We start from the raw sequence: 24,751 nt of genomic DNA on the forward strand, positions 1-24,751 counted from the left end.
GACCTATGTTAACATCGAATACAGATTTAAGAGCCAGGTAGTCTTTTCTGAAAGTATTCATATGAAATGTAGCTACGTATGGATATGAAACATGGACGATAAATAGTTTAAACAAGAAGAGAACAGAAGGTCATGAAAAGCGGTGCTACAGGAGAATGCTGAATATTAGGTGGGTAGATCACGTAACTAATGAGGACGTACTGAGTAGAATTGGGTAGAAACGAAATTTTTGGCACAACCTGACTAGAAGAAGGGATAGGTTGATCAGACATATTTTGAGGTATCAAGGGATCATCAATTTAGTACTGGAGGGAAGTTTGGTGGGTAGCAACAATTATAGAGGGAAACCAAGAGACGAATACACTAAGCAGATTCAAAAGGATGTAGGTTTCAGTTGTTATTCGCAGATGAAGGGGCTTGCAGAGTATAGAGTCGCATGGAGAACTGCATTAAACCAATCTTCGGACTGAAGACCACCACAACAACAACATTAATAACGCAGCGGATAGCGGTGGAGGCTCCGTGAAGCTATTTGCAAACGATGCAGTTGTCAGTAGGAAGACTGCAACGCCAGAAGACTGCAGCGAAATGCAGCAACACCTGCAGAGGATCGAGGACTACCGTAAAATACCTAGGAGCAACCATTCGGAGCGACCTAAAGTGGAATGACTACATGAAACAAATTTTAGAAAAGGTAGATAGCATGCTGGGATTCACTGGGAGACTTTTGAGGAAATCTACTACTCAAAAGTTTTTGATTACCTGTCACAGCTATGAATTTTTGGTCAAAATAGGGATTTCGTTTGGAATATTCTATGATATTCCAGTTATGATAATAAAACAAGTATCAACATATAAAGACTAAGCGCCTCTATTGTGTATTCGACTGATTATTCGCAAATTGTGACGCTGATGAGTATCTACAACAACACTGACGTACCTTTTACCTAAGACTTTTCCATTCGAATATGCCTCATTCCTTGAACTCTCTGTGTAGCATTAGATTACTGCACACTGTGTGCATCTAGCAGTGTGTTTGTACATCTGATCAGGTCCACACCATATTATCTCACGAAATAAGGAAGCAGGTACTGGAATTGAAAAAGTGCTGTAATTGTAGATCTGCATCAGGACGGCAATTCCAGTACCACTATTGCAACAACAAAGTTGTCGTAGCCCAATGTACAGTGGTGTATGCATTGCAGTGGTTCAAGAAAACTGGTGCCAATGCAAGCGTTTCGCGATCTGGAAGAGCCCGCGTATCCTCATACGGGGAAGATCAGTTTATATGTGTACAGCGCAAACATCGGAGGGCTCATACTGCACCTCAAATTCGCGAAGGAGGAAATAATATGAGAGAAGCTCCAGTCTCTGGCTCAACAGTACAACGCCGTCTCTGTGGACAAGGTTTAAACGGATGCATAGCTGCCAAAATCCTTTATTACGCAAATCAAATAAGGTGAAAAGATTGCAGTGGGCACACCAACATAAAAACTGCAGCGTGCAGCAATGGTCCAAGGTGTTATACGAGGCGTGTTTTTAAGTAAGTGACGTTCTGAAATTTAAAAAAAGGAGTGCTAAGATATCTCAATTTTATTTTTACATGAAAGCCTGTACCTTAATCTACGCACTGACGCCATTACAGTCTGATTCTTCCTTGCTTACGTTGTGTACTGAGCGTTTAAGATGCGTCCGATGATCGTGACTCCCGCCGACTGAAGTACGGGCTGTTACAAGATTTCTTAGTGCTAAAGGCCTGAAAGCGATCGAAATTCATCGTGAGATCTGTGCAGTTTACGGAGAAAACATTATGAGTGATGGAATGGTAAGAAAGTGGATGAGAGCATTTAAAGGTGGCCACACAAATGTGCATGATGAACAACGGAGTGGGCGTCCTTCGGTCGTTAATGAAAGTTTGGTGCAGGAAGTGGACAATAAGGTGAGAAAAAACAGACGCTTTACGATTTCCTCCTTGCGGGATGACTTTCCTAATGTTTCTCGCAGTGTTTTGTATGGCATTGTGACCGAGCACTTGAATTACCGAAAATTGTGCGCACGTTGGGTACCGAAAGTATTGACGGATGTGCACAGCCGGCCGGAGTGGCCGTGCGGTTCTAGGCGTTCCAGTCTGGAACCGAGAGACCGCTACGGTCGCAGGTTCGAATCCTGCCTCGGGCATGGATGTGTGTGATGTCCTTAGGTTAGGTAGGTTTAATTAGTTCACGTTCTAGGCGACTGATGACCTCAGAAGTTAAGTCGCATAGTGCTCAGAGCCATTTGATGTGCACAAAACCAAGCGTTTAGACAGTGCATTGACTTTCCTTGAGCAGTACCACAACGACGGTGATGATTTCTTAAGCCAAATTGTTACGGGCGATGAAACACGTGTGGCCTACGTCACACCAGAATCAAAGCAACAGTCCATGGAAGTTGAGCAAGGGCATCGTTTTGATGCAAGACAAAGCCCGTCCGCATGTGGCGAATCAGACCAAAGATCTCATCACATCATTTCGATGGGAAACTCTAGATCATCCTCCGTACCAACCCGATCTTGTGCCAAGTGACTACCATCTGTTCCTTTCCTGCACTTTAAGAAACACCTGGGCGGTCAGCGTCTTCAAAGACGATGTCAAAACAGTGGTCATGCAATGGTTAACAAGTCAGGCGGCAGACTTCTATGAGGAGGGTATTCAAAAACTGGTACAACGTTCTGACAAGTGCCTCAATATTGACGGAAATTATGTAGAAAAGTAGATTAAGGTACAGGCTTTCATGGAAAAATAAAATTATAAAATTATTGAGATATCTTAGCACGTCTTTTTTTAAATTTCAAAACTGTACTTACATAAAAAACACGTCTCGTACATGGAACAATCTAAGTGTGAAGTATTTGGAAGCCATAGTCGAGTGTCTTTTCGTCGACTTCGTGGGGAACGTATGAAGAGGCAGAGTGCGACGCCAATGGTGAAGCTGGTGGAGGGTCGCATATGGTGTGGCGATGTTTTGCAGGTCGATTATCTGGAGTGGATTAATGGAAGATTAAAAAAGGAAAGATATCACGGCATAATTATCAACAATGCTGTTCCATCTGCCATGAGACTTGTTGGTCGTGGGCTTGTTCTGCAGCAGGACAGTGATTCCAAACACGTCTCTAAACTGTGCAGAGGGTACGTCAATAGAAGAGGTAAGTGTGGGGAACTCAAGAATATAATTTGGCCAAGCCAGTCACCTCACTTAAATCTCATTGAACTCTTATAGGATGAACATGACGAGGGGGGGGGGGGGGGGGGGGAGGGTGTCACAAAACTAAGGTCATGTAATGTTGAAGGTCTATGGAATAATTTAGGGACATGTTGGAACGAAGTACAAAAACACACTATTAAATCTTGTCTAACAGAATGCCAAGAGCTTGCGCAGCTGTTCTGAGGGCAAAGAGTGTAACTTTAAAAATCAAAACCATACTTAATGATGGAAAGAGAAAATATTTATTGCGTTGATCTACTAGTTTGTACGATGTGTATATACACTGAAATAAAGTATATAGCTTTTATCGTGGGTGATCGAAAACTTTTCACCGATAGTGTAATTCTCCACCAAAGGATTGGCTTAGAAAATATTTCTCCGCTCGATTCTTGAGTACTGCACATCAATCTGGGATCTTTACCAGGTTACAGGTAGGCGCTACAAAAGAGGCGTTGTGCATCACTGAGAGGTTTATTTTAAAACTTCCGAGGGCTTACGTTCCAGGAAGAGTCGGGCAACATATTACTTCCTCCCAAGAACGTCTCCCGAAATGGCCACAACGAGAAAATCAGAAATCAGAGACCAAACCACTCATTCTCACGAGCCATTTGCTAACGAAACAGGGAAGGGATCGCTCAAATAGCTTGGGGAGTATAGATGTAGATAATTTAATTGATCATCTACATTTGGAGTAAATTGCCGGTGTCACGGCAATTATAGATGCAAAATCAATTTCTTCCGATATCTCTTTCTTCATACACCAGACGTTATTTGTTTTAGCTAACAACGTAATCTACTAGGTGGCTGATATAAAGCTAACAATGTAATCTACTGGGTGGCTGATATAAAGCTTGAACGTCAGTACTCCTATCACGTTTTGTGTGGCACATCAGAATTTATCACTTTGTTGCCGAATCGACAACCGCCTCCATCATCAGTTCACTCGCAAATCCGAATAGATGTCCCACAAGTCTGTATGCGGCAATGTGCTACTGATGGATATTTTCCAATTAAAAATATCATTTGTTCACCTTGAGCAGTGGATTATAAAGCACATGAGAAGAATGATAGTAACGTTTGCGATGACTTGGTAACCCATTCGGGATAGCATGTGGAACGCGGACACATTCAGGATTCTGCAGCAGATCAGTGTCGGCATTAAAAGACAGAAATGATGAGGGGCACTTCTCACAGGTTTCTTTCCTTCTTCTTCTTCTTCTTCTTCTTCTTCTTGTTCTTTTCCTGTCACTGGATAACATTTTCGGAGTGACCGAGCAGAAAAGGTTATCTAAAACGGGGGACGTCAAAGCTACAATGTCAAGGAGGCAAAAGTAAATGGGCTAGCAGTTAAGGTACTGGACTCACATTTGGGATAAACTGGGTTCAAATCACCGTCAACCTGTCAAGAGTTTGTTTTCCATACCTTCCGTAAACTGATTGGAGTGAGTGTCAGGATGGCATTTCTGAAAAGGACACCTGAGATTTCCACACACATTCTTGTCCAATCTGAGCTTTCGCTTAGTTCCCAACAGCGTTGTCGTTGACGGGACGCTATACCCTAACCTTCCTTCCCTTTCTTGAAATACATCTTTCTGATTACGTCAACTTTTTGATCTTTTTTATGAGCGACCAATTCGTCAGTTTTGTATACTTCTTGTCGTTCTTGGGACATTAAGTTCATTTGTTTCCTCACGACTTGGATGTTCCGGAACACTGAAATAACAAGGCCACTTTAGCAGCGAAAACCATCTCCTGCAACGAAGTGAAGGCCTGTGTTCAAGTCCTCGTCATGACCTTTGTGAGCTATTGTGAAAGGCACACATTTTGCACCACACATTTGAAGAGAAACGATACCGAGCAAATCAGACAGTTTCATCGAACCGCCAGTAGCTTAACTAGGCTAGCTGCCGTCCAGGGCAACCTTCGATTTCCCTCCCTTCCACCACCCCCGTGGCTGGTATCCCCCGATTTTTATTGAAGTATAATCCTCATCGCTACTTAGCCTTACGGAAAGCGACAGGAATTTACAATGGAGTAATGTAAAACATTTCAATAACTATCTTTTTGGGGTGATACTATCCCAAACATGGAACAATACACAATCCAAAGACGCATTGCTTGAAATTATAATGCAATTCCTCTTTCAGTGCTTCATTGCCGGTCAATGCAAAGCCGCAACAAACTAAACAACAAACGCAAAATTAATCTTTTCAATTTTATTGCATTGGCTCACGTGCTATAGACCCCAACCATTCCGCAGACCTCTATTGCAAAAGTTTAAACACAAAAAAATTAAATTCTGTGTCTAGGAATACGCTACAATCCCCTACGTATCGATCCCGTAGGGGCTGTGACAACAAAGTCACACTAATTACAGCGCTCAGACAGACATTTAAGTTATCACACTTCCTGCACTTTATACCCGAATCACTCGGGAAGAGGCCCTAATAAAAGGTACAGAGAGACGTACTTTCTACCATGTACTTCTCAGTGATTTGCAAAGTGTAGATGTAGATAAAGAGGGTGGCTCAACGTACTAACTGAAATCAAGAAACATGCGTCCCCGTACCAGGAAAAGATGGGTCTTCTTGAACTGCTCAAGGAAGTTCAATCGTAATTTCGTCGTGATTCCTCTCCTCCTCCGCCCTGCCATTTCCTCTTTTCTTTCATCCCTCCTCGTTGCTTTCGTCCGTCATAAAATTGCACTCCCCTGGAAGCATCGCCCAGGGCCCGCGCCATGTCTGCCGTTCCCGCTTTAAGCCTCTGCGGCCTCTATCGGTTTCGGATACATGCAGCCAAAGCATCTTCGTCAAGGTACTCAAATTCAATATTATTACCTGAATGCATATTTTCACTGTATGTGCTGTCACTTTGTGGCAACGGCTCTAACTCCACATACACCAAACAGTCCATTACATTTTTTCTCGATCATTTTGTAACAACACTGCAATTTCCGCTATCTTCGCGAGCCTTCTCCAACAATTTGCTACCGCCCTTTCGATTTTCAGGACCTTAACTTACTAGGCGGGAACCATTCGGCTGGCTTAACAGAACAGTTACCGGTTTCACGTCCGACTGTCACAACTCCGTTGATTCCAGTCACTAATCTGTCAATTCCTCTAACAATTCAGTCATTTATAATGACGTACGATAGACTGACATAGCCCTACAAGTACGTTGTTTTAAATCTACTTCTATGCCATAATATGACTGCAATTTTTATGCTTGAAAATGACACAAAAGGTGAAACTGCAATAGTGCAATAAAAGACAGCTGAAAGTGAAAATGACGTCATTTAAGGACGTTAACGGGAACACTTTATGTTCAGTAATTATGCTGGAATAACTGAAGTAACTTCACTTAAATTATGACAAAATATGGATTTTTCAACAGCCTTCTGTAAAAGGAACACTTAATATAAACATTTTGGCATCACTTACATACGTTACCATTCAAGGAGGAAAGAACAGAATACGAATTATGTTCTTAATTTCTTCGATCATACCATGGCAAAAGCATTTATTACTCAATAGTTACAACAAAACTATGAAAGTTCTAATTTATTTTATGTAATTTATGAGGCATTTTTCAATCTATTAAGTCGTATTTAGGCTACATATGATTGAGACAGAGCAAAATTATGCAATAAAGAGTTCATTCCCGCCAGAAATTATATTTTAGAACACACAGCAAAATTACGCTCGGTAAATCGTATTGTTGTCGACAACATTTATAAAAGTAGAAGAACTACCCTAAGTTCGAAAATGCTAATTGGGTGTCACCATTATTATGTGCTGAACGTTACTCTGAACTATATATACATCAGATTAATTTTCTAGCTAACCTTTAAATAAGTTTCTCTAAAGAAGTCGCTATATTTACTAAAAACATAGTATCAAGAAAACTATATATGATACAAAAGGAATGAAAAAGCTGTTGACAGAAAGAAGAAATATATACAAATGAGAAAAATTCTATAGCAGGCAGTAGTACACTATATTAATAACTATTACTAAAAAATTTAAATGCATATTTATTTTACTGAAATTAGTAGTTATGTTAAGGATATTACATCAGTTTCCAATAGTGTACACTGTAGAAGTCGTAAGAAAGTAACAACAGAAGGTGTCTGTGAAAGAGAATATCATAACAATGAAAAGTAATCTACAGACTGTGACGATTTTTAACTTACGTGTTAAGTGGTAGAGAAAAGCATTTGCAAGCAGCTGCAAATGAAAACAAAGGCTATATGCATATATAATAATCTTTCACAGTCTCAGTTACATTGAATCTTCTGCAAAAGCATGAAGACGACCAACATTTTAAGAGGAAAGCACCTGATGGGTTCAACATATTAATAATATATTACATGTGTTTTTATTTCGTGTGTGTGTGTGTGTGTGTGTGTGTGTGTGTGTGGGTGTGGGTGTGGGTGTGTGTGGGTGTGGGTGTGTGTGGGTGTGGGTGTGTGTGGGTGTGGGTGTGTTCGGGCGTGCGCACGTCTTTTTGGCAAAAATACGCATAAGTATAATTTTCTTGAGAATAGGTTAACATTTAAGTCTAAATGCTAATTATGTTTATACAGCGTTTAATTGGGTCATATAATGATACGTTATTCTGCGTACAAAATATTCCCATTCATTCAAAGTATATGGAAGTACCCGGATAACATTACATTGAAATTCAACAATGTTAGCCTGGATGATTGTCTTTCATCATCTACTACATTTTCTAACGGTTTGGTCACAAAACAAAGTGGCCTTGGTGTTGTATGTTCTCAATAACTATAGACATATCATAATACTAATGTTGCACACATTCCTGGACAGTGCGATCAATAGCATGTTGGAATCTCAAAGCCTGGAGCTACGATGCACTGCACTGAGAATGCAGGTTTCTTTTACCTCCGTTATACAAATTGATGATCAAAGGGTATTGATAAAGAAGTCCCGCACTTTTGAAAAAAGTATGGAAGTCATGAAAATTGTAAAGTTTATACATATTACGCATTTCTGAAATCTACAACCAGTATAAGTTAATTACAGTAGTAAAACTTTTCCGGCGAGTAGTCTAATATAATGTCACACAGTATAATATTTTTAGAAATTAGACTGATGGGTGTTTTTTCGATGGTTTAAGGAAATTTTTTGTAAGTTTCCTCTCCTTTTCTCAAAATGCATGGATATGAATAAGAGTGTCTACTGTTGTCTAATCTACCGTTTCCCATACTTTAAGTTAATATTTTATTGTTATAATCGATAATTAACTTTATTTTAATGTACCTTCCAGAAATTTTCTATTTCTTTCAAGGTTGAAATTATTGATGATTCTACTATTTGACATTGTTCTGCCCAAAATTATACTTTGGCGTATGTTTTCTAAAATGTATATTTTTAATTGTTTTTAAATTCTATCTTTAGACTTGTATTAGCAATTTTGCTGTCAGCTGCGGTTCACTCGTGTCAGTGAGACTTTTCTTTTTTATTTGCAATGTCAGCTTTCAGTTACTTTCGGTTTAGTATCGATTTCTCTAAAATCTTCATTAGGATTTCCTTGTATGTCTCATTCTGCTACGAAATGTGTGTACGCTTTAGTTTTTTTTTTTTTTTCTTTCTTTTCCGCTTCTTCAAATATCATTTCAGTCAAAGTTTGAAACATCGTCTTATGAAACTGTCTTAAAAACTTAACATAGTTCAGTATTGTTACCGTGGAAGTGCACATCTAACTAAAGTCAGAACCCTGAATCGAAGTAATGGCCCTACAACCACTCACATGAAACAACTTGTAATTGTTTCCAAATAAATTAGAATTATATTGATACATACAGCTGCTGACGGGGACAGGTGAAAATATATGCCCTGACCGGGACTGGAACCCGGGATCTCCTGCTTACATGGCTGACGCTCTTTCCATCTTTTTTTATCTCATTTTTGTTCGCTTTTGTTCGTTGCATCTGCTCGGGGCGGACGTGGTAAGACATCCGTTGAAGTTCGTTGTTGATCGATTAGGTCAGTTTTATTTATTACAGAGGGCAGCTAACCCTCTGACCGAACACGCTGAGCTACCGTGCCGGCATCCATCTGAGCCACCCAGGGCACAGAGGATAGTGCGACTACAGGGACTACCTCGCGCACGCCTCCCGCGAGACCCACATTCTCACCTTGTATGTCCACACACTACGTTCGTAGTGTCCCACACTCATTACTCCTGGAAGACATTCTTACCAAGTCCCGTAAGAGTTCAGGGAAAGTGTGAGCATCCGCACAGAAGAAGGAGGTCATGGTCGGTATTGCCAGGACTAAATATTTATATGAATATGGTGTCAGTTCTGTCGTACATGTCCGAAAGAACAGACACCATATCCATATAAAGATATATTGCCAAATAGTCTAGTTTGTGCTATCTCCAACACAGTCCATTTAGTATTTATAGCACACGATATTTTAGATTATGTATAATATGAAACTTTTGTACACTTAACATGAATGTTATATTTAATCTAATTCTTACATTTGTTGTAAAAATTTGCAATTTCCTTACAGTTCATAGAATCTTGCCAATTCCAACTGCCAATAGGTGTTATAAAAATAGTAATTGCGTGAGTGTTACGATAACCTCATAAAATACCTGTCTTATGTATTTATGCTGTCAGAATCATCTTAATTATATATTAAGATTAAAAGTTGTGAGAAAAATGTTCCTTCTGTTATAAAGTACTGTACAGGATATCACATACTCACTATAGATCAAAGCTGTATAAATTTAACCAGTGTAGAACTATGTCCATTACTTGAACCGACAATAAACCAGAACTATCGAAGCAGTACTGACGAACTGGTCTTAAAATGTTCCCACTCCTAAAGTAGCTGCCAACAGCTAAGCAAATGATGAAGCACACTATAAGTGAAAATAAACTTGCGACTCTAATTTCTGAGGAAGTAAAACCCAAATTTGTGGAAGATACTAACGAAAACAATGTATTGCTTGATCTAAACTGCTCAATAAAAGTTTTGCTCCAGTTACGTATCACCGGAATCGATTTAAGGTGACTTTGGAATGAAATACGCCTTATTAAATTACACACACATTCCTTAAAAAACACGAAGGAATTATCCGAATGGGACGGAAATCAGTAAATGTAACGTACATTTACAGTCAAACAAATGAGAAAAATTTCAGAAAAATTGGATGATTTATGCCAGAGAAAGAGCTTCACAAACTGAGAAAACCAATAACGCGTTGGGCCACTTCTGGTTCTTATGCAGGCAGTTATTCGATTTGGTATTGTTTGATAGAGCAGTTGGGTATCATCCTGAGGGATATCGTACAAATTTTGTCCCGATATGGTTGATGGGCTCTGCCCGCATTTCTCCGAATGTTCTCAGTGGGGTAGAGATCCGACAACCTTACTGGCCAAGGTAGGGTGGGTTTGGCAGCCATTAAGACAAGTAGTAGAAACTCTTGCCGTATGAAATGTAAGCCCATAATGGTTTGCCACCAAGGGCAACAAAACGGGGCGTAAAAAATGGAAATGAGCGTTTGGCATCATTGGCTGGGAGGCCCCTTGCGGGGTAGGTTCGGCCGCCTTGGTGCAGGTCTTACATTCGACGCCACATTGGGCGACCTGCGCGCCGGATGGGGATGAAATGATGATGAACAGAACACAACGCCCAATCCCTGAGCGGAGAAAATCCCCGACCCAGCAGGGAATCGAACCAGGGCCCCTTAGGACGGCTGTCCGTCACGCTGATTTTTTTTTTTTTGGTTCGATATAGTGCGTTGTATTTGGTCTGAGCCGTCGTCACAAGACATCCGTTCAAGCTGATTCCTTGACTCAGTTTTTTTATTACAGAGAGTACACAGCCCTCTGACCGAACACGCTGAGCTACCGTGCCGGCACCATTCAGCTATTCGGGCGGTCAAGAATAACGTTGATATACCACTGTGCTGTAAGGGCGCCGCTGATGGCAATCAAAGGGCTCCTGCTATGAAAAGAAATGGCACGTCATTTGGTTGCTGGGCTGTACGGCGAGCAAGTCACGTTGTTATCCCACCGCTGGCCCGTGGCGTCCCCAGACACGTCTTCGCTGGTCTTCAACGCTCGTTTCGAAGCGGGACTCATCATCGTACACAATTCTATTCGTCAGTGATATGCCAGACCGAAGAGGTGTTTGGAGTCGTGCCGGACAGCGGTGGCGAGACAACCCGACTCTATCGTGTGGAAGCGGTTGCGTACTGCCTGCATCGACAGTCGACCCAGTTGCCTCTTAAAAGGCAGTGCGCTGTTCTGTTGCGTTCTCCTCGGGTTATCTACGAGCCACACTTTGTAGGTAGCCGTAAACAGCTGCTGTTTCTGACCGCAGGCGACCATTACGCCGCTGATCTTCAATATTTTTCGTCCCTCGATAGCGGGTGAATGTTCGAATGACGTCGCTGCGTTATACGCCAATTCGGCGGGCAACTTCTGCTGCTGATAACCTTCCTTACGGTAAATTAGCAATACGTGCAACGTGTACGTGTGAAATGATTCTTCCAAAGATGATGACAGAGTGAACAGCGCTTCTTTCACGACTGGACACAGAGCGAGCTCATCTGAATTGCACTGAAAACGCAGATTTCTTTTTACCTCCATTATATAGTTGTCTATGCGTAGGGGTCTGCAATCAAAAAACATACATTATGTACGTTATGAAGGACGTGCAAAAGATTTTTTTGAGCAGTTTTTATCAGGGAACAGCTAAAACAGACTCATTATACAGTTCACTTGAAGTGATCTAGGGTCACTATAGAAAATCTTGAGACATGGATACAGTAGTACTAGTAGTAGTACTTTTTATTGTTTCTTAATATCATAATGAAAGACAATCACTCGCCAACAGGAAAACTAACAGTAACGTAATCTGCTAAGTCCTTACAAATTTCTCGGAAATATAGGTCTCTTTAGTATAAACCTTACTGTATGTCAAAATTCATTAAAAAAAACTGCAGCATGTTGTAATGGAACAGGGAGCGGATAGACTAAGGTATTTAATTGGAACATCGAGCGCAGGCACGAAGTTTTAATACAGAACAGCAAAGAAAAGAAAAGATGTGATTGATCTCACCTTTCTAGCACTGCAGGACTCACGTCGGCTTTTTCAAAATGCAAAATTTCCTCGAAGCTCATCAGGTACCAGTTATTTACGAGGTTTACTGAAGGCGTCTTCAGCAATTTGTCCGGCAGAAGGTGAATTTCCTTCATTATATTTGCCAGCCTCACTGGCAGTTCCTTCCTCAAAAAGATAAAGCTTTTCTCTTGGCAAGCACTCAGTCCTGTGAATACAAAATAGACGAAATTATTTAACAATATAATTTGACTGTTACTCAATTTACCCTATTTATCAGTATGAAAGTCGCGTTTATTTTGTACAGTTTTACTTTCCTAGAAAAGAAATTGATTTTTAAAACGCACAGCGCATAAGGAAATATGACGAAGCAACCAAACAATATGATACTGCGTGATCGATTCTCTGAATCTGATCCTGAAAAATGATAACTCTTATAGCTCCTATTCAAGTCCAAAGTCAGTTTTTCTATCTCCTGGACGAGTGTTACAGTATGCAACAGACGAAATCTCAGACAAGTTCATTTATCAATATTTTAAAAGAATTGGTAGACGAGAGTCTAAGATTTGAATATTACTCGCAGTATGGGAACAAGTATTCTTTTAGTGCAATACAAATCCAAAAATGAGCCTACGGTTCTACAATTTCCTTGCTTTAGTGTTCATGAATTGAGAATATTTGCACGTTGGATGGGCAAGAGTCTCCCATGATACTCAATGGTCCAATGGAATTGCTGGTGTGTAGTGCACTAAAGGCGATTGTTTCATTGCAGTCAAAACTGAAGAAACACTCATCAGAATATAATGTTTGTTGTGAACGTGCTGTATTGTCGAACCCCTTGCAGCCAGAGAAAATTTGAATCGCCATCAGTCCTATTTCAACACAGGAACACAGTACACGGTACACAGTACACAGTGTTGCAGATGCCAGACGTCTGTCAGCAGACGGCAAGATCAGTGCTACAATATTGCGATGCAATGAATTGCTGCTGGCATGCAAATGGCTCTGAGCACTATGGGACATCTGAAGTCATCAGTTCCCTAGACTTAGAACTACTTAAACCTAACTAACCTAACGACATCAACACATCCATGCCCGAGGCAGGATTCGAACCTGCGACCGTAGCAGCAGCGCGGTTCCGGACTGAAGCGCCTAGAACCGCTCGGCCACAGCGGCCTGCATGCTGCTGGCATGCAGAGGAGTTACGTCACATTTCCTGGGCCACTGCTAGGCTTACAGCTAAGCTGATTCCTAACGGACTTGTCACCCACATTTGCACAATAAACTGTAGTTGTGTGATACCAAAAGCACTATATTCAGTTTATCTAGTTCAAACTTCACAACTTGGCCATGCGACACATTCTGACGCCGATACGGCCCGTAATGGCAGATGCACGAACAAGAACTTTGTCGTATGCCATCCTTTGGCCTCGGCGAGACACAATGATCTCTTATACAAAGCTTAAAGCTGACAGGCAATGAAAAAGTTTAACGCTTCACAACAGCTCTTTCAAATAAATGGCGAAGAAAAGCTAGCACACACTGACATCACAGCGAGATTCGTTGAATACTAGTGCTACAAAAATGTCAGTAGATATCGTCCTGGGCATAGCTTCCCTAAAAGTGGACGTCAAAAATGAATCTGTAATCACCTGAAAGACAAGTATCTAAAATCAATGTAGTGTAATGGTACTGAATGTGGTGGATAGAAAGCTGGCTTAAAATGCTCGATGTTAAGATTTCGATTTTCGGAGTAATTCTGTGTCTCTCTTTAGCTGTTAATTTTACTCCATGAGCGGAGTTGACGTTTAAGTTTTGAGGGAAGCTGTGTAACAGTGGAATTGGAAAGCAATCTGACAGTATACAAGAAAGTATGGAGTACAGTGAGTGGTGACAACGCTTAACCCTCGCAATACAAAGGGGGGGGGGGGGGCGTGGGGTTATGTGCGCTCACCATTTGAAAATATTGTAATTAGTCAGGTACATTCTATTTTAAAAATTTTAAAAATATATTTATAGTTTTTTATGATGTCATTTATCACGTTCCATAAATGTTTTAAATTTTTCAGTTAAACTCAACCCAAAAGCTTAAGTCTTAGTAGTAGCTGTCACGTTTCACAATGAATGTCGTATTCAATATTTTTAGATTCAGGATCCTACTTACACAACAGTATTTCTTTAAAAAAAGTATGTTGTGAATAAAAGTTAACAACAATTAATTTTTTTAAATTTTGTTGGGGTATGCATAAAGTACCTACCGTCCCCTCCCTCTCAAACCCGCCCACTCCCTTTGTAATCCACATCATGAAAAAATGCGTTGGCATTGCTAGGGTTCAAGCCAAAAGGAATCACGCTGTGTCATTCGCCAAACGTACAGCTAATCTCTCTTATTCATTCTAAACGACATCGCTTTTGAAAGATAATTAGTAAGACGTTATGTTTAAAAACCGAAAATTTAATATTGTCTCTAACAGTATTTAGAAACCTGCGATGACTGACTCTTAGCCTGCGTCCACGATAGGCCAGGTACTGAACGTGAAGAGTGGGAGCTGCGTCCTGCATCAAAGATGCTCTCCTAATCGATATTGATTTTCGGAGAGAAGCTTTCCATTTTTCAAGGAATAGAAGGAAGAGACCGACGTCCCTCGATATCTAGGTCACTACACACGAACAATTACCTACATAGGTTGGACAAAAATATGGAAACACAGCGAGAAATGCATGCTCGAACATAAATGCAGATGTTAGCCAAGAGTGCAAAAAAATGGTTCAAATGGCTCTGAGCACTATGCGACTTAACTTCTGAGGTCATCAGTCGCCTAGAACTTAGAACTAATTAAACCTAACTAACCTAACGACATCACACACATCCATGCCCGAGGCAGATTCGAACCTGCGATCGTAGCGGTAGCTCGGTTCCAGACTGTAGCGCCTAGAACCGCACGGCCACTCCGGCCGGCCAAGAGTGCAGGTTGCAATGTTGCATTTGACCACGAGCGGCCACTGCGCAGTGTCTTCTAAGCACTGCAAGTATCAGTCGTGGATAGAACAGTGCTCCGTGTAGTTGTGAGTGCATTATGTCGGAGCGAAGTGAATTCGAAAGTGAGCAAATTGTTGGTGTTCGTAAGGTGGATGACTACGCAACCAAGGGTACCGAAATGTTTGGTGTTTCAAAAGGCACCGATAGAAGACTTGCGCCACATATAGGGAAAGGCGGAAAAACTTTATTCGCTAAGTCACAACGCGGACGAACAGGATTGTGACGGAAAGTAAGTAGAACGACAGCTGTAAGTCACTACAGAACTGAATGTCGCGCTCGCAGACCCTGTCAGAACAAAGCAACACGATCGGAACTCTATAAACAGGGAATTGTAGGTTGAGCTGGAATTCCAAAACCACTCATCAGTGATCCAAATGCCCCTAGTAGAAAAATGTGGTTCCGACGCCAGAAAACTTTGACTATGGGGCAAAGCTGCAAGATCTTAATACAGTACACGTAAAACCACTGACCAAATTAGAAACTGAACTTGTCTGTTTTACGACTCTCTCTGTGTCAAGTCATACAGGTTTACATTCTTCCAGTTATACGATTGCGCATATGCAAAGGAGGAGCTGGTTAACCCTTAATTCCGAGCAGCGCGTATTCGCGACATACCAAAGCGACGCTAATAAATGGAAGATTTATTGTTTTTTTAATGGCAGTGTAGATTCTATACGAAGCTACCGACGCCTCTGACATCTCCTGAATGTTTCAGCTACTGCTATAGCGACACACTTTTCGCGCATTTGTTCACCAAACACACACACACACACACACACACACACACACACACACACACAAACGCGCGCGCGCGCGGGACCATTACAACTAGGTACGAAGGTAAGATTACTTCTGAAAATTATTTCTTTGTTCTTTAGTATCTGTAACTTGATTCAGATCACGAAACTAGCTGCACGTACAGGTGAATTCGAAAATACTATAATGTAAAATACACATCATTCGGCGTTTGTGTATCTTCGTGGGAGCATGCAGGCGATGAAATCAAGTGAAGTGAAAGTAAATATTTCAGTTTATCTTTAGCACCAGAGTACTTCAATGCCAAATAGTGTCTCATTATTTACTTATACAAAATGTATTGCAAATTTCCAATTATTTACATGAATATCCCACCTCAACACTGTTTTTGACTGACTGCATTTCTTTTTTATTACGATGTGAAAATTCTAATGAACTTCTAATATTCTGAGGTATTTACTTTATTACCGATGAATCACTGAGGTTTCATGTTTCACGAAATGCTAATGCCGATTTTAAAACTCGAGTACCATCTGCAGAGAAGATGACAGTTTCAGACTTCCCGTTATAAACAAAACGATCTAATAGAGTTCAAATCCAGAACAGCAGAGATACTCAGCAAGCACGGAGAAGGCATGACAAATAAAAAGAGAAATGGGCCTTCAGCCAGTATAGAGGCAGATCAACTATGCAGGAAGCCTCAGGGTCCAACAAAAGAGGTTCCAGAAAAGTCTACCGGAACTGATGTAGCAGGTCATTGGCCTCAGCTTACAGACACAAGGCAAAGATGTAAAAAACTAAATTGTAATGGACAGGCAGTATTCATGTTTAACAAGTGTGGTTTTCATCTGTGTCTAACGAATTTCACGAATAAGGCTATTTTGTGTTATACATAACTATTTAAAATGTGTATCATCAGGCATTTTTCATGTTTAATCATGTAAATCCTGTCAATGTATCGTCAAAATGTTATATAAACACCTTTCACTTAATGGAGTGTTGTAATTGATCAGTTTCTCAAATGCTTGTTGTCGCAAATAAGCAGCACAACCAATTATACTTGACAGGTATAATATATTTTGGATTTAACCTTACAAACTCTATAACACTTAATTACTCTAAATGAAACAACAAGTTTACTGTTACCAGTCACCGTTTTATTTATTTCCACGACGCGTTTCAAAGGTTTAAACCTCCATCATCGGGTGGATTTATATTAGCTAGTATGACATTTGTCTGTGTGTGTGTGTGTGTGTGTGTGTTACGATTTTGGAGGAACTTGTGGCACTGCCTAGTGGAGAAACAAGACACTATTTCAGAACATGGTTTAGGATTACTTTTGACAAAAAATTAAACTGATATCTAATGGTAAACACAAATCGTAACACAACACACACACACACACACACACACACACACACACACACACACACGTCAGACTAACTAATGTAAATCCACCCGATGATGGATGTTTAAACCTTCGAAACGCGTCGTGGAAATAAATAAAACGGTGACTGGTAACAATAAACTTATTGTTTCATTTAATGTCAATAAGTCACGGTGAAGCCTAACCTGAAAATGTTCGCATTTAAACTTAATTACTCATTACAAAATAAGAGTTTCGACTTTTTTTCTTTCAAGTAGAAATATATTCCGGTATTAAGGGGTTAACATGACATTTGTTCACGCCGCGAGCTCCATACTAATCAGAATCATCACTCATGATGATTGGGACATGTCAGCCGAGCATCAAAATCAAGTTTTACATAGCAGAATACCAATCGCCAATTCTGTATCTTTGTTAGTGCTTCAAAAAGAAAAAACTTGATTTATCTTTTCTAAAAATAAATCCTCTTATAACTGCAGTTCTCTTCAGTATGCAGTGGCAGATACTTTAGATAAATTCTAGCCCAGGGCAACACAAAGCTCTTGGCAACTTTTAAGACTTTTGCTCGCCACGGGCGACGTGGCACAACTTCCGCAGCGGTGTTCAGACTTGGAAACGAGCCAAAGAGCCAGCCCCCCCAGCAAAAATCAGACATCTACCTGATACAGAAAAAAATGATGATGACGAGGCCAATGGAACCATTGTGACCGAAATGGGTCTCTCTCTCTCTCTCTCTCTCTCTCTCTCTCTCTCTCTCTCTCTCTCTAATGAAAACACAAGCTCAAATAAGAAGATATCGTGAGGAATAACGCGGACGTACTCACTTCGATACTTAAAAGCAAGCTGTATCACGTCAAGTATGCTGCTGATGTCTTATAGTGGTGAGTTGTCTTACCGGAAGTACAACTCGAGACGAAGTATAGACATCGCTCTTTCGTCCTGTGTCATATTTTATAGGTTAAAAAATATATGTCGCGTCTCAGGTCGATAATCAGCGACAGTTTGTACGCGATTAAGTTTCTTCTAAAGATAAACGACAGAGTCATACAACTGCCATCTTACTGAAAGATTTTTTTTTTTAGGAGCAGTATATTTTATCGACATAAATTATAGAAACTGTCTGTGAGGCAGTACTGCTGGCTATAGATCGTGCGAAAAAGGAGAAAGAGACAGAGTTTTAACTGTACCTACATTACAATACCACTAAAACTGGTAATAGGACTAAAGCCAAAACGCATGCCTATCTTTTTCAGGATTCAGCCATCTTTTCTTAGGTTCAGTACGTAAGTACACAAAAACGACTAAATCAAAGGGACAACTACAGTAAAATTATGCAGATCTAAGAGTCAAAATATGAAATAATAAACTGTTAATTTTTCACGAAGAACTGTACAAAGATCCCTACTTTACTAAGACTATAAGCAATCTTCATCTCCGAATCTATTTGATTCATTTAGTTCTAGTGACAAACTTACGTAAACTGTGACGTAATCACACTAAGTCAATGTGATCTCTTAAGCAAGGGCAACACAATTTTAAAAACGACAGTCGCTTCTTGTACTGTATTCGCTCAGGTGGTAGACAATGTTCAGTTACAATTAGTCGAGATTCGCCAGATAACTGCAATATATTACAAGGATTTGAAATAAGTCGGAATGTCGAACATGTACTTGGAACTTGGCAGACGCCAGCGGCCACATGCCTATGTGAATGATATTGAGTATACTCCTCAAGTACCCGCGCAGTACTCTGCAGAGGGTATCAGCTCCTATCACCGTACTTTCCTGTTCAAAATGGTTCAAATGGCTCTGAGCACTATGGGACTTAACTTCTGAGGTCATCAGTCCCCTAGAACTTAGAACTACCTAAACCTAACTAACCTAAGGACATCACACACATCCATGCCCGAGGCAGGGTTCGAACCTGCGATCGTAGCGGTCGCGCGGTTCCGGACTGTAGCGCCTAGAACCGCTCGGCCACGCCAGCCGGCTATTTTCCTGTCTCAACTAAGAAAAAATGCCATTGTACGCGCTCTAATTTCTATATTCTGCATTAGATGTCAGTGCAGCACTTAGAACGGTATAACGACGAGGTATTTTCGTATCCCGTATTGTCGCGGGAGATGAAACATCGTGTCACCATGTTGAGCGTCAGATAAAACAATGGAATCATATGGATCCACCACCAACGAAAAAATCCAAAGTTTTGCATGACACCTCCAGGAAAGTCACGACGACCTTTTTCTTTAACTGCAAATGTCCGCTACTCATTTACTTTCTGGAACACGGCTCCACAATTAACGCAAGCGGTACGTGGACACACAGCACAAATTAAAGCGGGGCATCAAGTCCAAACGCCCAGGAATGGTTACAGATGGCATCATTCTCTTGCCGAATAATGCCCGGCCACGAGTTGCCGAAGTTCTTTCGACTACGCCGCAGATGTTTCGCAGGGAAGCCCTTACACATCCTTCACAGTGTCCCAATCTGTCCCCACGCGATTTCCATATTTTTGGAGGCCTGAAGAAAGACATTCGTGGCAGTCAATTTGTTTCGGACGAAGAGGTGCACGCCCGAGTAAAACCATGGCTCCGTAGGGAAGTGCAAACATTTTTCCATCACGTCATTCACCGTCTCGTCTCACAGTGGAATAAACGTATCAACAGTTATTGAGAAAATTTTTGAAATAATAAACAGTTTACATACTTTCTCCCTCTGTCACGTTTTCATTTAACTGCTCCTTATAATTTAGATGCACATAAGTGCTCGCAGTTCCATGCACAAATTGATAGCAAAGAACATACTACTCACCGTTGTCACTGGCTTTTTCTTAGAAATTTCAGCCGATAAAAATCTATAGCGACGCTGTAGCGAACTATAGATGATTGCAGTTAGTATGAGCTGCTTCAGATTTTTAAATTAACTTGTCAGGTATAAAGCTTCTAATTCTTCGATTCGATGCCACCTTGCTTATGAAGGAAGTTTATGGCATCCAGCCACGTCCGCTGAGGAGGATTCAAAACGACAAATTTGTATTTCTACTCACGAAGACTTTCAATGGCAGCACGCAGTGAAGGACGCCGGGACTATTTCTAATGCAAAGGCGGTATCGGCAATGCATCACGCCAGCTACACTCGATTGTTTGTTTGCCAACGGAATGCACCCGCAAGGTGCGAAACATAAACAACCCAACAATGCACAACGAATGTCGCCGTGGGCACTTAAAGCACGGATCCTTAGAAGGGAAACAGGTGAACCTGGTCATGAACTGCCGCAAATAGAGGCAGAAAGATATGTAATACCTTTCACATGGAGTGTTAATCTGTTTTCCGAAGAAGTAATGCGAAATAATGATGAGGAACCATTACACCCCGTGTACACTGCGAATCAAGAACTTCCAAAATACACCGTTGCTTTTCCCCAGACACATTTCGATTGATCGAGCTATATTTGTGTAAGGCTACAAAATTTTGCGTCGTTTCAGTAAATCGGACAACTGAGCAGAAATTAATTTATTCGCGTAACACTTCTCGATTTTTTTATATAAATGGAAATTAGGATCTCTCTTAGCAGCAGCTTTTATTATGAAGCATTCCACGTTTTGCGGCTGCTATTAACGATTTATACAGACGAAAATTCCCAGTCTAGTGCGGTATCCTAAAAGTTTATATATGCACGTTCATTTTTGGAGTCGATTGAACCTCAGATACTGGACGTCGGTTTTGATCCGTGACGTAATCATGATAAGAGGCATGACGTTATACGTGAGCAAACAGAGATAGATCAGAAAACTGACAGTATTCATCTTGCCAATATACTTCTCGGGTTTGTCGTGGAATAACACTTCGCAATGTTATCCGCTGGCAAACTTCAGAAGTGTATTTGCAATGGACCCGCCGGGAAAGCCTGAAACCGATATTTATCTTGCGTCTATATTAGACATCACCACCCATTTCTGTCATTAAATGAAGTAGCGTCTCCAAGTACAATTCTCAAGGCTGTCAATTCAACTAAGTACCTGGGTGTTAAAATTACGAACAACTTCAGTTGGAAAGACCACATAGATAATATTGAGGGGAAAGCGAGCCAAGGGTTGCGTTGCAATGGCAGGACACTTAGAAGATGCAAAAAGTCCACTAAAGAGACAGCTTACACTGCACTCGTTCGTCCTCTGTTAGAATATTGCTGCGCGGTGAGGGATCCTTACCAGGTGGGATTGACGGAGGACATCGAAAGGGTGCAAAAAAAGGCAGCTCGTTTTGTGTTATCCCGTAATAGGGGAGAGAGTGTGGCAGATATGATACGCGAGTTGGGATGGAAGTCATTAAAGCAAAGACGATTTTCGTCGCGGTGAGATCTATTTACGAAATTTCAGTCACCAACTTTCTCTTCCGAATGCGAAAATACTTTGTTGAGCCCAACCTACATAGGTAGGAATGATCATCAAAATAAAATAAGAGAAATCAGAGCTCGAACAGAAAGGTTTAGGTGTTCGGTTTTCCCGCGTGCTGTTCGGGAGTGGAATGGTAGGGAGATAGTATGATTGTGGTTCGATGAACCCACTGCCAAGCACTTAAATGTGAATCGCAGAGTAATCATGTAGATGTACTGAGTCAGGTAGGTCTTCAACTTCTTCCATGAGGAAGAGTCTTGGGCGATATTCAGGCAGTTCACACCAGTTATCTTCCGCAGATCTTCCTTGTGTTGTGTCTGTCTCTTGGATTCCGTTCCAGCACTACATTTGTCTTGAGCTATCATTCTTTCTACATATTTTTTTAGAATTTAGGTTGTAGTAACACGCTGATCTGTAGCGTAGCTCGAGGTCTAGGTTAGGCTGAGAGGTGAAAATTTGGGTGCGAGTTGCTGATGCGGACGAATATCTGTCATTCTCGTTACGACGCATGTACTATTACAATGGATTTAGAATATTGGTTTTGTGTCCGCCATTGTGATGAGACCATGGGCCAAAGCAGACGGAGGTATCGGTAGGTTAAACATCTCCAATTTTCATTCCCTCTTTAAGTAACTCCTTTTCAAGCACTAATGATTTCAGCAATTAAAACAATGATCTGTGACTGTTTGTGAGTATTTCTGAAACTTTATGCTATAATTGTTTATTTTCAGCCCTCCAATCTAAGCTGGGTAGAATACATTATTTGTGAGTCTTTCACTTTTAAGAGCCTGTGATTAAGAAAATGCTTCCTTACCTATAGATCATTATGACATATGTATTTCAAATAGTACAGAAATATTGCAGAAACGTAATACAGAATATTTATAACATACTTTATTTAAAAACTATAGTTACCAGTTTTTCTAAAGCCTCGTGTTGCAGCGTTTTACAGATGTGCTGCCTTAAGATAAACAAGAATTAACTGCTTGATATGTGCAAAAGCAACGAAAGTTTTTAAATGCAAGTTCTAATTAACATTTTTCACGAGAAAAATGAGACAATGAAATGAATGGAAAACTTAGGAATAAAGTCATCCTTAAATTTTTCAGTGGTGTATTTTATTCAGCAATGTACATTTCGGAACAGAGCGTCATCTCTCAGACGTTTGTTGGCTACCGTAGGCCACATCTTGTGACGTAAAATCGACAGAAATGGGTATCTGTGGGAGGTTATACAGCATTTTTAATTGAAATTCTAAAGTTATGGTAGAAGATACACAAAATTACCATAGCATATATAGATTTTATTCGGCATTTATAAGATATCTGTGAATTTTGCTGCTTTCTGTTGCATATGAGATCGCAATGAATCAAATGCCACGAGGAAGATACATTCTTGCGATGTTACATACAATAGAATGCAGCAAAACTCAGCGGTGTATTTGAACTAGGAAAGCCGTCGATAACCCCAAAAATGTGTCCTAACCCTACAGATCTTTATGTCATATAGTCTGGATGCACTCGGTATAGTCTTGCCTTTCCCTAACCTATGTACCAGCTCACTCAGCCAATTACGAAGGGTGAAACAGTTTAGCTTGGACTCCGGGGCACGACACTACTAAACTTTTCCATACGTGCAAAACTTTGGCCACGTAAAGGTCACATTAATTGTGCAAAACAATACCAAATTTGAACACAGACTAAACGAAAACTTTTGGATTGTAGGATTCAACGTGGAATAAAATTAAACACAAGCCACTGCTATAACATAGAAGGTAATTTATCTAATTGTCTATTCTGCCGATTTTTATAGTAAGTCGTGCTGTATTTCAGCAGGTACCTAAAATAATGCTGTTGCCAGAAATAATGTCACCATGACCTTCTTTTTAAGGCAATGCCTTGTAATATCAACTACGTATTTTCTACCAGCTCTTCTGAAAATCCAGTGATGCTCTTAATGACGTCTACGAACATATTTTTTTTGTCTCCTCTTTCTCCCAAAGACCTACCATTTTTAATACACCGTAATACACCCGGACGTGGCGTACAGATTCTCCAGTTGCTCAAGTAAAGTTCTCTCTTAATTTATTTACTTTAGCACTATCCTACTTCTTTCTTTGTCCAATTCAGATATCTCAACATTTTTCTGCTCCCACCAACTGATTCCTTGCCCACTTCGCTACTGTTCAGTACTGACAGTCTCATAATAATGTTATACAGGCGATCCCTTCAGGATACAGCCTTTCTTGTTGATGCTGAGGCTGTCATTGTTGCTTCGGAATGTGTCGTTATACTTCAAAAACACTTCACAGGATCGACTTCTCGTAACATTCAGGCGATGATGTTGACCATCAAGATCCAACGCAACACTCGGTAGACTCAATACCACTTAGCACCGAGGAAAACTCTTATACAGCACAACTTTAAAAAATTTGTCAGCAATGACCTTTATAGCATTAGCCCGGTATCATGAAAGAGTATTTTGAGGGAAGTATGAAAGCTTTAATTAAGATCGACATTCGAAACACTCTTCACCCGACTAGGATACTTGTGTTTTAAAGCTGAGCCAAGACAATTCGAGGAAAAAGAAGGAAAAGAAATACGGCAAACCAGTGGAAAGTCACGTTGCTAATTGTGTATGGTGAAGATAGACATCCTTCGTCAGTGCATCACTTAAGATCAAGAGCAGTGGTTCCCAACCAGAGGCTAACGACCACCTGAGGGGTAAAATGAACTTTTCTGAGAGATAAAAACAGAAAGGTTCCATTGTGTTTCGGTCGCGAAACTAAATTATTTCAAACGACCATTACTATTATCACTATTTCTTAT

General features: G+C 40.6%; 1 protein-coding gene across 1 annotated transcript in view; it reads right to left on the reverse strand.

Annotated features, from left to right (window-relative positions):
* The window catches only part of LOC124721945 (pyruvate dehydrogenase (acetyl-transferring) kinase, mitochondrial), a 377,601-nt gene that overhangs the window by 96,121 nt on the left and 256,729 nt on the right, over positions 1-24,751 (reverse strand). The window contains exon 2 of the mRNA XM_047247108.1: positions 12,348-12,555. Within this exon, the coding sequence (XP_047103064.1) occupies positions 12,348-12,555 (208 nt within the window). The remainder of the gene's footprint in view (positions 1-12,347; positions 12,556-24,751) is intronic.

Source organism: Schistocerca piceifrons, chromosome X (genome assembly GCF_021461385.2).
Source record: "Schistocerca piceifrons isolate TAMUIC-IGC-003096 chromosome X, iqSchPice1.1, whole genome shotgun sequence".
In the NCBI taxonomy this organism is placed as follows: Eukaryota; Metazoa; Arthropoda; class Insecta; order Orthoptera; family Acrididae; genus Schistocerca; species Schistocerca piceifrons.